A 14,011-nucleotide genomic window follows, 5' to 3' on the forward strand; every position below is an offset into this window, starting at 1 on the left:
TTAGGAGGAAGTTCTTTACTCAGAGGGTGCTGAGGTCCTGGCACTGCTGCCCAGGGAAGTCGTGGGTGCCCCAACCCTTTTGGTGTAAGCTGCACCTTGGTTATTTAAAATGAGAAGGAGCTTCCTTAGCTTGAGTGAAAGGAGAACTCTGCTCTGTTGCTAGGAATCGAGCAGTTATAATTAGTCTGTTCTTCCTTAGAAGCATATCTGTGTGGTATGGTGAGTTGGCATCTATGTCTGCCCAGGAAGAAATTTTGCAGTTCTCCCACCAAGAAGCAGCGCTCAAAGTGGATCAGGTTCTTCTGCAAAACACAGGCTGGGGAATCCCACCAGCAGTGCTTTTATTTAGCCCAAATGAATGGGCTTGCCTTAAAGAGTACCTTTTAAAAAGACCCTCCTGTCTTTTGCCTTTTTAAAATTCCAAGCCTCCAGCATTCCTGTTGAGGTGTAACTGGTCAATTATCCTTTATGTCTGGCACTGTGGAAATGGTGCTGGCAGAGCATCAAGGCTGCAACCGGTAGCTGGCCCTCAGCCATGAGAGTCTGTTCCCCAGCCTCTCCTCATCCCACCCTCTCTCACTGCAGCAGTGGATACACTCCCCTTTAAATGTATAAATTTCTTTTAGTGATTTAATAATTGCTTTGTTTAACATAATGATTTCCTCTGTGTCTTTAGGTGCTGGCGGCAACTGCAGGGCTCTTAACAGGTGACTTTTTGAAACAGATGAGTAAACAAGGTAGTCTTGTAGTTGTTCATTAGAATTTCACAAAAAAAAAGCTGTTTTTCTCCTTACGTGGGAATAATTCACTGGTAAAGGTTGGCTCTGAACCAATGCATCATTGCCCTTGACTTTTTTGTTTAATTGGTGCTCTTGCAGAACACTGAGATATGCAGCATAACTGGCTGGGGAGCCAGCTAGATGCTACACTTACTGTATTTTGTTTTAATTCATCTAAATGTGACCATCAGCTTGTCCTGCCCTAGGACATGAGTATTGCTACTGCCCTGCTTTGTGATGGCATGTCCTAGATCCCATCTGCTGTCTGGTGACAGACATGGACACATGTCCTACCTCCATTCCAGGTGGAACATGCATAGGGTGTTTTTCTTTCAATGCAAGACTGTGCTTGAGACTGCAGCTTAGTCCCATGCAAAGTAATTAAGAAAAAAATGAATGAATGCCTTTTCAGCTTTTGTTGAAACCCAGCTGGTAAACTGCACAGTTAATTTTCTGCTGGGATTTGGATGAAAGGATGACACACAGTGAGAGAATCTCTGCTGTTTGCAATGTGTTTGAACAAAGCAGGAGCCTGCCCTGGCTTTTTTGGTTGGTGCAAGGAGGAAGGAGATTTTAACTGCATGTGCATAAGCAATGTCCAGCCTGGAAGTGAAAGGATACAGGGATGCTGGTGCAGAGATAAAATGCTGGTTCTGATTAGGAAAATTTGAATTGAGAGTAAAGTCTCCTTCTGCCTTTTCTGTGGTCAAGATGCTGATGTGTGGTCTTTCCTCACCCTGGCAACAACAGGAAAGCAGCATTTTGGAAAAATGTGAGATTTTCTTCTGGTAGTAGGCAGAGCTAGAAAAACACTTGCTGAGCATCCTCCTTCCCCCTCTCTTTTCGTATCATTAATTCATCTGTAAATCGTACTGAGTAACTTACAGCCTCTGTCTTGCCAGACTGCATGAATTATAGATGATTGTTTTATGAGTTTTTGTGTTGACTCCAGCCATTAGTATGTGTTGGACAGTTTTTTTTATTGCATCTCCTGTAGCATAGATTTTCAACTCTCATGATGTTTTATTTACCTGCCTTGCTCAAAGAATGCGAAGAAAACACAACCAACTCAACAGAAACTTACAGTTTAGCATGGAACATCAGGTTTCATAGAATCATAGAATTGCTTGAGTTGGAAATGACCCATAAAGGTCATCTAGTTCATCCTCCCTGCATCAAACAGAGACACCTATAACTAGAGTAGGTTTGAAACGAGCTTGTTTACCAGAGGCATAATGATGAATAAAATGGCATAAATGAAGTATTCTTTGCTCTCTTTTTTCATTTTCATGCATGTGTCTTAAATACAGTAGTGCCAGAGGGCTCCACATATGTTGAGGTCCCACTCTGCAAGACAAACTGGATAGCCTGTGACTGTTACTGTAGGAAAGAGGCAGAAAGTAAAGGATTTTGAGCCAAACCTGTGTAATACTGATAAGCAGACCTGCTCAGATATGTGCACATCTGCACACTCTTTGTTGTTGTGTTGGCACTTTGGGTGTCTCTTCTGTCCTGATAACACCATGTGTCCCGTCTTGAGCTGCCAAGCAGTTTCCTGAGTTGCCTGCCTCCGTGCACACAATTTGTTCATTCTTCCCAGATGCAGAAATGTTTTGTAGAAGTGTGAGAACGATTTGTATGGTTTGCTGTTTGGCTCTGTTGAGGCTGGGCCAATCTAATGGGCTTCAAAAGCTGATGGACAGGGACAGAGTGCTCCTGGAGGCCACCATAACTTCTCATACACGCCTGGATGCCATTGGCCTTCTTGACCACCCAGCACGCTCTTGGCTCATGCTCAGATGCTCATCAACTAACAACCCCAGATCCTTTTCCTCCACAATCCTTTTGAGGGACATGGTTTAGTAGGCATGGTGGTTATGGGTTCATGGTTGGACTAGATGATCTTAGTGGGCTTTTGCAACCTTAATGGTTCTGTGATTCTGTGACTCATGGTAGTCATAGCCTGTATAAAGTTGTGTAAAACTGTTAAAAGTCACAATATATGTAAAACTATTTTCATGAGGGCTGTCTGCTGAAACAACCTGGGCTTCTGTCTTTCAGTGCACTGGAATGACTGCAGAAATCATAGTCCTAGACTATGCCTTCCTAGTGGTGTCTGGTTTGCTTTGAGTGCTGCTATTTTAATATATAGCTGTAGAGAGTAATGGTGTCTGCATCTACAATGTGCTCCGTCACCCAACGGCAGTTGAAAAGTTCACGTGCTGGGTAACTGCTTCCACTGTTCATTTATAGTCCTGCTGCTGAAACATAAGATGGATTTCTCTCGGAGTTCAGCATGAGCAGCACAGTCACGCTGATGTGGAGAGGGAAAGAAGCTCAGTCCAGTACATTCCTGTTGGGATGGAGCAGTGACTCACTTCATCTCTAAGGTTTTGCCAACTGCTACTCTGAAATTTAGCAGAGCCTCTACGCAAGGGAAGTTGCTTCAATTCTGCTTACAAGGAGATTATTCTTGGGAGGAAAGAATTTGAGCAGTCAACCAGGCTACAATGATGAGGGCTGCCTCTGTAGCCACATTGGTGCTGCGAGGCCTTGGGGAGATAGATGCAGTCCTGTCAGGGCAGAGTTTCATCCAAAAACTTTGAAGCACGCAAGAGTTTAAAACACAACAACATTGACTCCGGAGTAGACCATGTTTCCATATTTCAGTGAGATGTCTGAAGCAGATTCTTATTTTTTTCATGTAAATATGTTGTGGAAAAAGCCTTATGGGGACCCTCAAGAATAGTAGTCCTTATTGCAAGGGCTAACTGCTGCAGAAGCAATCTCTTAATTTGGTAGGTTGAAGGATTTCTCCCACCTTTGGTCTCCAAGCAGATTAAATATCTCTTGTAACACATAAGAGTTGGATTGCAAGAGGGATTTGGGGACTTGAGTGATGGAAAAGAAAGGAAAGGCTGTGCTGTAGGCTTTGTCCTTGTGAAAACTGCAGTTACTAAATACATATAAACAAGCATTGTTCGTTGTAAAATATGTAACTTCTCCGTAGTTAGTTTCTCTTTTGGGGAATAGCAGAACGTAAACAAGAGCTTGTACTGCCGGTGCTTCCAGCCCTGCCATAAAATAGTAATTCACTTGTACTCTGTCCTTTCTGACTGGGTGGTTTTGAAAAGCTCTCTTACACTAAAGAAAATGGAAGCAGATTCCCATGGTGTTTTGCACTGATGCAGCTGGGAATGAAGATGCTTGACATCGAGAGGTTTTTCATAGGTTTTCATGGTCTTATTTTGCTTACATTCCCTTTTAGCTCCCCCTAGTATTACACCAACCTCTGCCTATTATCTGTGGGATTTTCCTCCTGTTTTCATTTCTTTTTCTTCAGTCTGGAGACTCTTGCTGTTCTATTCCCTTCCTTCTCCCATCCTCCTCTCTGGTTTTGCATCGATTTCCCACTACAGGAATCTCATTCCTGCCTCCTTACTTCTCCATAGGAGACAGACTGCTGGAAGTTTGGTTGGTGGTAGAATTCTTGGATGCTGCTTTATGCAGCATCTTGGGGTAAATCAGTGTTGCAGTAGTTGCAAGGATGGAGAGGGTCATTTGGCAAGTGTAGAGCTGCTAACATTCACTTTACCTGTTGGATACATATTCTTAGCATCCTTGCAGCAATTTGCTTTCCACTGGTCAAGTGAAGAATGCAGATCTTACATGACACTTCTGCTTCTGTCTTTTCAAATTGTTTAGCAGTGCCAGTTTAGTGTTGACACCACTGACATTGCAATGTGCAAAGCCTGTCAAGGAGTCCTCAATGTCTTCGTGTTGCACAAAGTATGTGAGCAACAGCGGCTGCCAAACTTGCTCAACTTACTCAACTTGCAGTTGAATTTAATGTTAGAATTCTTTTCCCCCCTGCTCAGATGGAGAGGAAATCATTTGCTCTACATCGTTGCTGTCAGACCCTATGTTACTTACTTCTGCTAAGTTTTTACACTGGAAAATGGCATGAGTCTGAAGCAGGAGCAATGGGAGATAAACAGGGCACATGTCATTGCACACCCAGGCAAGTGCACAACTCATTTCTGCCACCTCTCCCAAATGCCCAAACTGTCTCACTATTAAAATAAATAGCCCAAGTGCTAGTCTGTAATTTAAAATGCCATTGTGTAGTTTTTGTTAGGAGGAAGCAAGGATGGAATCAGACTTAAAAATCTGTGTATGAAGGATTGTCCAAAGACTTTATGGGCTATGCACCCCTGCCAGCCCTCCTGCTTAAGTGATCTTTGAAGAAACCATGAAACAAATACATGAATATGGATCTGCAGACCAACTGTGGCTTGGCAGGCAATAGCCAGGGAACCACTGCTTTCAGCAAGGTCCAGCTTGTTGCTAATCAGTGCCTACAGTGGTCAGCATTTGCTTTCTCTTGACTCCACGCAACAGAGGGAAATTGTAGTAAAGCATGCTCAGAGTCCAACATCATTAGTTGGACCAAAAAAGTCTTTGAAGAAGACCTTAGCGTGGTTGTGGGATCTGTTTGAAGTGTAACCCAGAGTAATAAAATCCACTTCAGTGCAGTTCCTCTGAGTCCATCCTATGAAAAAGCAACTTCCTGGGCCAGCAGACTTTGTAAGCTGACTTCTTGCTTGCAGAGAGCAAACCAGTTCTTGCTTTCCACTGCCACATAATCTCCCTGTGTCAAACATCTTCCCCTATTGCTTGTGAAATTCAGAAAGCTGTTGAACTGCTTTTCCACCCAAACAAAATTGTTCCTCTTTTGGTCTCTGTCCTTTGGTTAACTCCCAACTTTCTCTTGAGAGCATAATGCAAGTGAATTTCAGCCTCCAGAAGGATCTCTCTGCAGCCAGCCTGCTTCTGAAGTTAGGCTGATCTCATTTGGGTGGAACAAACTAGTTGTTGCAGAATAATCTATTACCCAGTTCACAAGCTTCCATCTTTAAATCCTCACAGCAGGGTTTATTTACTTACAGATTAATGTGTATGTTGAGGATCAACGTTCTGGCTGTCTGAATTGTGCTTCAAATGTGCTGCTATGGCAGGAAGGCCAGCAAGTACTGCAGGACTTGATATGGAGGTGATGTGGATGCAGCTCTGATGCTTTCTGTCCATCTCCCTCTGGAACATTTCAGCACGTTTTCAGGGATGGAGCCTGAGTGGCTGCATCCAAGCTCTTTGATTGCAAACTTCAGTCCCCGTTGCATTGTGTTACTGCCTGTGCTGGTGGTTGATGCAAACCTGTCGAAGCAGATTTTGGCAGAGCTAGAATGGATCAGAGAGGTCTTATTAGGAAGAAAGAATTTCTGAACAAGTGATCAAGCATTGGAATAGGCTGCCCAGGGAGGTGGTGGAGACACAGTTCCTGGAAGTGTTTAAGAACTGTGGAGATGTAGCACTAAGGGATGTGGTTAGTGGACATGGTGAAGATAGGTTGGCAGGTGGACTTGATGATCTTCAGGTCTTTTCCAACCTCAATGATTGTATGATTATCTTGGCTGCCGTCAGGTATCCCTGCTCTTTGCTACCTGGTATTTACTGCTCTTCATGCTCACCCTCACCCTACACTTCTGCTTCATGGTATACTTGAGATCTGGCTGTACCCTGCAGTAAGCTTTTTGTGATAATTAGTAACTGAAACTCTTGAATGTAATCTTAATAGAAATGATTTGGATCTTAAGTGGAATTTGTGCTGATGCTTTGCATTGGTGTGAGGCTACAGGTTTGTCTGAAAATACCTGTGTGTGGTTTATTTGATAGCATGTGATTCTAATTTACCAAAAAAAAAAAAAAAAAAGCAACTAACCCAGCAAACCACAAAACTTCTTACTTCTTCTCTTCCTCCTTTGCTAGTAACGGCCTCTACATCTGAAGATGTCCAACAATGGAGTTGAAACAGAAGACAAACCACCTGCTCCTCCAATGAGAAATACCAGCACTATGATTGGATCGGGAAGCAAAGACACTGGGACTTTAAACCATGGCTCAAAACCTTTGCCTCCCCACCCAGAAGAAAAGAAGAAGAGGGACCGATTCTACCGGTCTATTTTACAAGGAGATAAAAGTACAGTATTGTGACTTTTCTTATAAACCTCATGTCTCAGTTTTGCTCTGGATGTCTGTTGCTTAACGATGGTTTGGAAGATGGTTCGTGCTCATTTCTTGCACTGCTGTCGTGGTCATTTTGGGGTATATGTGATACTGGCTGTAGTTCTGTTTTCTTTTCCTAATGATTAATTCTGCCACAATTAATCTATCCCTCTTAATCTATTTTTGTGCTTTTTTTCCCCTTAAATTATGAAAACAGCATCCCTGAAAGGTGGGACTGGCTCTGCAACTCCTAGCCTGACTTATCCTTAATGATATTAAAAATAAGTGTTGTTCCCAGTTACAAGCTGATCAGTTACAATTGCAACTGGCAGTTCCTTTGGTGGGGAAGGGGAAGCTTTTTGCCTCTTTCTTGTTACAGCGAGTAGTTTATGTAAAGCATGAGTAACAGTCCACTTCCTACCAGGACTGTCGTGTGTTACTGCATGGTCTGCTGTGACAAGCTTACAGTCAAAGGTGTAATTTCTCATTTATTCTAGTTTTTGTATCATGCATTTTCTACTTGCTATTACAAATAATTGTCACCACAAATTCTTGCACGTTTCTTGTGAAGGGAAGGAATTTTCTCCTGTTACAGGCACTGTGACAGATGGAAATGGAGAGAGAAGCTGTGAACTGAAAATTCTAAATCATAACGATCCAGATAATTTCAAAACCCTCTCATGAATCTTGAAGTGATATAAGAAAAAAATATCATCTGGTATCTGCTGATTTCTTTTTGTATCTGACCTTTTTTTTGGACTTCTCTTTCTAGTACATCACAGTCTGCATCTGGTATCTGGACATTGGATAACTGAAAGTCTAAGTACCTGCAACTTGCTTGCCTTCTGGAAGAAAGCTGCCTCCTTGATTTTTTTGTTATAGAACAAAGTCTAATTGGTGTGCTAATTTAAATCACAGAGATACAGGTTCAGGGAGAACTTGGATTGTTTTATAGACATTGATTTTTAATTCTGCAGCCCAGGAACCCGTGAACTCTATTAAACATTTGCAGGATACTGGTTAGAACTTGCCATTGTGTGTATTAATCCTGAAGAACTGTAAGATTTTGGTGTCAGCTTATTTAACAGTGTTCCTAAAACCTCTAGGGTCAGCAGTTGCAAAAAACAAAGAAATAACCTGGAATGTATAAGATGAAAATAAACACAGCATTAAATACTGTAGAATTTAAAGGAGGACTGATATGGTAAACAGCTCAGGTAAATGAGATACTACCACTAATATTAAGATTTAAGCCTGCATATTCTGAAGTTTGGCCAACACGGCAGATGCTTCGAGACATGAGAGATTTTTGTTTAGCCAAGCCCAGCAGAGCCTTCTGTTGCAATACACCTGCCCAAACTAGAACGACTGCTTCTGTCCTAGAATTCTTGTCAAGCAAAAACTAGCTTTAACACCATCACCTCCACTTCTGATTGGCTAATTTTCATCTTAGGAACATTTTTCAGATGACAACTAAATTCCCTCCTGCTGCTTAATTGTTAGTAAAATTCCCAAGTGCTCTGACAGACTGTTTGGTCTGTGTCTGAATTAATTCAAGTGGTGTTTGCTGGTTTGGCTGGACACTCAGAGTAGTGTGATTTGGAGTGTTTTGTGACTTTGTGTCCTAAATCAGAGAAGACAATGACTTGTGCCTGCAAAAATCTGAAATGCCTTTATATGTGTGCACATGCTTCTCTTGAGCTACATCTCCTTGCCAGGCTGCTTTGGAAGTGCCATGCTTTGTCTGTGAGTGTAAAGTCTAATTTGTAATTCTAATGTCCCAGTCTAACCCTCAGCTTTAATACTGGATGGAACCTCTCCAAATGCATGCTCCCATTCAAGTCTTTTTGGGTTCAGTAACTTTTTGGGGTGTATGAACCAGACGTATGTGACAACATTTTGTTCTGCTGATGTTTGCTGAGCTCTGCTGCTGATTCACAAAGAGCCAGAGTGGTGCCACAAAGTAATGGTGTATGGTGCCTACGAGCCTTTTCCATGGGGGTTACACTGCTGCAGATGTGTGGTATCTTGCATCTGAGAGGGGAAAGCTTTCCTTAAATTTACCAGTGAAGAAGACATTCAGGATGGCCCCATGGGCTTTCTTTACTGGAGGATGCTGTGCTTCCAAGCTGCAGCCCAACTTGTCAGAGCATCATGATGGAAGTCTGTGGTCAGCTCTTTTCACAGCATCAAACGTGTGAGGCTTTGAATGAGGAGGTGGTAAGATGTTTGTGGTGATGAAGCACTTAGTGATAGGTAGACCTTCCTAAGCAAGTAGAAGTTTCTCTTCTATTTATTTTGTTTTATTTAAGATTCTTTAGGGCTTTTTGACTCACTGCATGGATAACATGATCACTGTAGATGGGGAGTACATGTTCAGTGAAACTGAGAGCCCATCTCTTTAATTCTTTTTAGTTATATGCCTCCTACCATGACATACGTCTCTACCACAGAAAGCAATTATTAATGTTTGAATGCCTTTTGACTTGTAGGTCTGTTAGATTTTGGAATAAGAGCTTGTGGAACACATTGTCTTCTGGGAATCCTGGAGGAATGCTTCTGAATTCGTGTACCTCCTCCATGTGCATTCACATGAGGCTCTAATTCAATGTGGGCACTACAAAACCCTGAAAGTGGCATTCAGACAGATTTAATAAAGTGTGCAAGAAAACATTTATGGCTTCATGTGCTGTAACATTATAGCTAAGGCAAAATGATATTAGCAAGAGTTTGTAGAGGTATCTCAAAGAGTTACTGAGAGTCAGGAAAAATGCAGACAGTTGAGAATCTGTAGGAAGTGGTTGCAAGAAACTGTAAGGTTGTGGGGAGAGCATTAACTGCTGCAGGAGTATGAAAGCAACATAAATGCAGAAAGCTGTCTTCCTTTTTCATTCTGGAGATGAGAAGGCTCTGGGGGACCTCATTGCAGCTTTCCAGTACATAAAGGGAGCTTAGAAACAGGAGGGTGACAGACTTTTAACATGGTCTGATAGTGATAGGACAAGAGGGAATGATTTTAAACTAAAAGAAGGGAGATTCAGATTAAATATTAGGGAATTTTCCCTACTCAGAGGACGGCACAGGCTGAGTGAGCTGCGGCTGCCCCATCTCTGGAGGTGCTCTGGGCCAGGCTGGATGGGACCCTGGGCAGCCTGAGCTGGTAGGGGGCAACCAGCCCATGGCAGGAGGTGGAACTGAGTGGGCTTTAAGATCCCTTCCAACCCAATGATTTTGTGACTCTTTGATTTTTCTACATTCCATTGTAGGCCCACACTTGATTTTTCCAACTGGGTACCAAATTTGAACGTAAACTGGGATTACTGATGTGACAGAGGCCTTTATGTTATTTATAGTCAGTCCATCCAAAAGTGTGTATCTGTGTCCCTAAAGCACATTCAGGCTATAGGTTTGTTCCTCCCAGAGAAGAGGAGGACGAGGGGAGGCCTCATGGCCTCCAACTTAGGATATTCCATGGTTCTATGATTTCCCATGCAGCACTCCTGCACAGTGGTAGTGGTATAGTTGCCCTCTTCCTCTTCCCCTAAGTTTCAGGCTTCTGGACTGCAGCTGACAACTCAGTCTGGCTTGGAGCAATGGACTGCATAATATGATGCTTCAGCTGGCTCTCTCCACATCTCTTTTTTCTTGCTTTCTATTTGCCCTTAGTGCATGCAACATTTTCTGTATACCTGCAGGATGTAGCTGCTTGGACCTTCTCTGGTAGGCCTCCATGTTGCAGATGCTCACCATCTGATCACAAGCAGCTCCTTCTGGCATCTAGCTTCCACCTCTGTGGTGGTTCTTCCAGCATTTCAGCTTTCTCTCCACATTCATAGGCTCATGGAATTCTAGAAGGCTTGGGTAGGAATGGACCTTAAAGATCATCCAGTTCCACCCCCTGATGTGGGCTGGTTGCCCCCCACCAGCTCAGGCAGCCCAGGGCCCCATTCAGCCTGGCCTTGGGCACCTCCAGGGCTGGGGCAGCCACAGCTCTCTGGGCAGCAGTGCCAGGGCATCACCATCCTATGAGTAAAGGATTTCTTAACATCTAACCTAAATTTCCCCTCTTTTAGTTTAAAGCATCCCCTTTGTCCTATCGCTAGTAGACCTTCCTCTTAACAACTGTCTCTCTTGTCATTCAGCTTCCCCCATTCCCTTTGTTCGAAAGAGTGATTGAAAACTTTTCCTTCTCCATGTCTCAAACTGATCCTTTTCTTCCTCCAGAATTACTCTGTGCAATGCTAACTCTGTAATGGCACTGAGAACAGTGCTTGAGCACTGGAGAAAACAGGCATTGGACCTCCAGCAGCGTCTTAAATAATGGCAATACTGAGCATCATCCTCCCAGGCTTCTGAAATGCTTCAGGTTTGGCATTCAGATTGCCAGAAGTGCACTGTGGAACGTCAGCTACAAAACGAATTATCTCTGGCTTTAGATCCAGAAGGTAGCAGCTGGGAAACACAGGAGCTTTAATTACCTTCTTCTGGTTCTGCTTAATTTATGACTAAAAGCAGTGGCAAATCTGAGTAGAACGTGGTTCTTCTATAAACTGATCTCAATTTCTTGAATATAGTAAATATGAAAAGGAAGGTAGAGTCTTCAATATGTCATGAGTATGGATAAACTTAATCCAAGACATAATGATAATCTTATTTGAAGCCCTAACTTGAAAATTTGTGAAGTGCATGTGCTTTGGTTTATTTTTTTTCCTGTTTTTTCATGAGTTCTGCTCCTCACTCCTCACCTGCCAGATTCTGCTCTGCTCATGCTGTGTGCTCATGGCTTGTTATTAAAACCACATTTAGTTCATTTTCTGGGAAGGAACATAAAAATGATTTTGCTTGTAAGGTTTTGTAGTAGAAACACATGCAGTGTGTTTGGTTTTCTTCCTGATCTCTGTTTTGATGCTGGACTCTGATCTTTATTGCTCTTTTACAGTGTCTGCTCTGTTGTGGGTTAATGAAGTTTTGTAACTTGCTATTCTGCCTCAGATTGAAGTCTACCACAAAACGGGCTGTGGATGCTCGGATAAATTGGAAGCTGCTGGGGAGATCTGAATTCTTGAAGGACTGATGGATATTTTTGTTGTTGTCTCCTCTAGCCAATAAGAAGAAAGAGAAGGAGCGGCCGGAGATCTCCCTCCCTTCTGACTTTGAACACACGATTCATGTGGGGTTTGATGCAGTCACTGGAGAATTCACAGTAAGTGATTTGTAGGAAAAAAAGACTGTGTGGTTTGGCATATTGCTGGGAGGAGCCAGGACCTATTAATCTTTTATATGGTAATGCTGGAAAGGCTATTACCATCATCTGGTTTGATCTGCATCTGTAGAAGCAGCCCACTAATTCCTGCTGAGAGATTGCTTGTCAAGCTTGACACATCCCAAGGGCCCAGGCAGACTTTTCCTGTCCTGTTTTTTGCTGATGTGGACAGCAAAACTTGGTATATCTCCCCTTCCTTCCTCTTCTAGAGCTGGATCAGTTCTACAGCATAGTCCGTGTCCTTTAAATGGAGCTCAGGGTTTTGCTTTAGGATTCACACAACTGTGCATAACTGTTTGTGCCAGAATGTGCATGTGCTGTCCTAAGGCTAAATGGCAGATACTTCTATGCATTTTTTTTATTGACATGCAAAAGAGTAGGGAGACAGAGTTGTATTTCATCATGTTGTTCCTCTTAATTTGCTTGTGAGATAGGGTTTAATAACAGCAGTTATTCATGAGCAAGATGGTTTTATCCGTGCTTATTTCTTTTAAAGGCACTTTGCTCTCCTAGCCTGAATTGTGTGTACAGATGTATTTTGCATGTCAGCTTCCAGACTTTGCTCAAGTTAACTTGGATGTACCAGTGGGGCATTGCCTCTGAGGGGTGCATGCAGCAACTCTTCAGAAAAGGAAGGGCAACTTTATTAGTAAAGTACTCCAGCCACTTACCTCTTCATCTGCACACAGTTGTCCTTGCCGGTGCTCAAAGTTGCAAGCCACACTGTATTCTGAATCTGTTTATGATTGAAATTGTGTCCCTGTAATGAAATTATGAGTTCTGTATGCTAGGTTAACATGGGGTCTGATCCTTTCAGTCTTTTGAGTTTTGGTTTTCAAAGGATCTGGGGTTCACATCCTAGAACATGATGATTGAGCACTGGCAAAGGCACGAGGGAAGGGCTGAGGGCTGCTCCCTGGGGACCTCCTAAAGCCACTTGGACGTGGTGCTGGGCATCCTGCTCTGGGTGGTGTTCCCTGCTGGAGATGTGTGGGACCAGAAATGCCTTCCAACCTCAACCATGCTGTGATTCTAACTTCTGACACAGGTAATGGCTGTCATACAATGATAGATAGGCTTGGGTTGAAACAGACTTCAGAGATGATCTAGCTTCAACCTCCCCCTTTCCTCTTTTCTCCTCATTTCCTTTGCAGTATGGAGTAACCCCAGAAGCAGTGTGACAGAACTATGTGTGTGTAGTGTGAACCACACTAGGTCATCTGTGGGCTAATGTGGTACATCTCCCCACAGGGCATGCCAGAGCAATGGGCACGCTTACTACAGACTTCCAACATCACCAAGTTAGAGCAGAAGAAGAACCCCCAGGCAGTGCTGGATGTACTGGAGTTTTACAACTCCAAGAAGACCTCCAGCAGCCAGAAATACATGAGTTTCACAGGTATTTATACGGCTGCTCTGTCCAGCTTTGTGTTATTTATTGGATATAGGGATTTTATTTTGTTTAATCAACGAGTAGATCTGTCTTTTCAGTGTCTGCTTGAGCACCCTTCTTCCTCTGAAAAATACTGTTCTGTTAATTTTGTTAATGCCCAGCATATTTGTAAAGCTGAACTGGATCTTGCAGGTCCCAGGCTAGCTGTAGTGCCTCTGCTGATGATTTAACGTCAGATGATTTTTCAAGTCCACTGTAAGCACCTTGTGTATGTGGGTGGATAACAATACAGATTCCCATGTGTTGCTCTGGGAAATTCGACCTTCCTGCAGCAGGGATTTGAGGTTTCTGCATTTGCCTGTAGAATTTTGTTCTCCCTGCTCCTTTCTCTAAGTGTCAGCTTGGTCTGGGGAGTCCCTTTGCACAATACCTTCACAAATCTGCATTCAGGTACAGGGACCCTAAAAAGGACCCTAAATAAGATCCAACCTATAGATTCCTGCAGGAGAACCA

At 43.0% G+C, this 14,011-nt stretch overlaps 1 protein-coding gene across 1 annotated transcript; it reads left to right on the forward strand.

Annotated features, from left to right (window-relative positions):
* Positions 1 to 6,578: 6,578 nt before the first annotated feature.
* On the forward strand, positions 6,579 to 14,011 carry LOC104909413 (serine/threonine-protein kinase PAK 1-like). Its single transcript, XM_010706215.2, has 3 exons — positions 6,579 to 6,816; positions 11,945 to 12,045; positions 13,357 to 14,011. The coding sequence occupies exons 1-3, from the start codon at positions 6,627 to 6,629 to the stop codon at positions 13,726 to 13,728; spliced, it is 663 nt and encodes a 220-aa protein (XP_010704517.1). The 5' UTR covers positions 6,579 to 6,626; the 3' UTR covers positions 13,729 to 14,011.

This window comes from Meleagris gallopavo, chromosome 1 (assembly GCF_000146605.3).
Source record: "Meleagris gallopavo isolate NT-WF06-2002-E0010 breed Aviagen turkey brand Nicholas breeding stock chromosome 1, Turkey_5.1, whole genome shotgun sequence".
In the NCBI taxonomy this organism is placed as follows: Eukaryota; Metazoa; Chordata; class Aves; order Galliformes; family Phasianidae; genus Meleagris; species Meleagris gallopavo.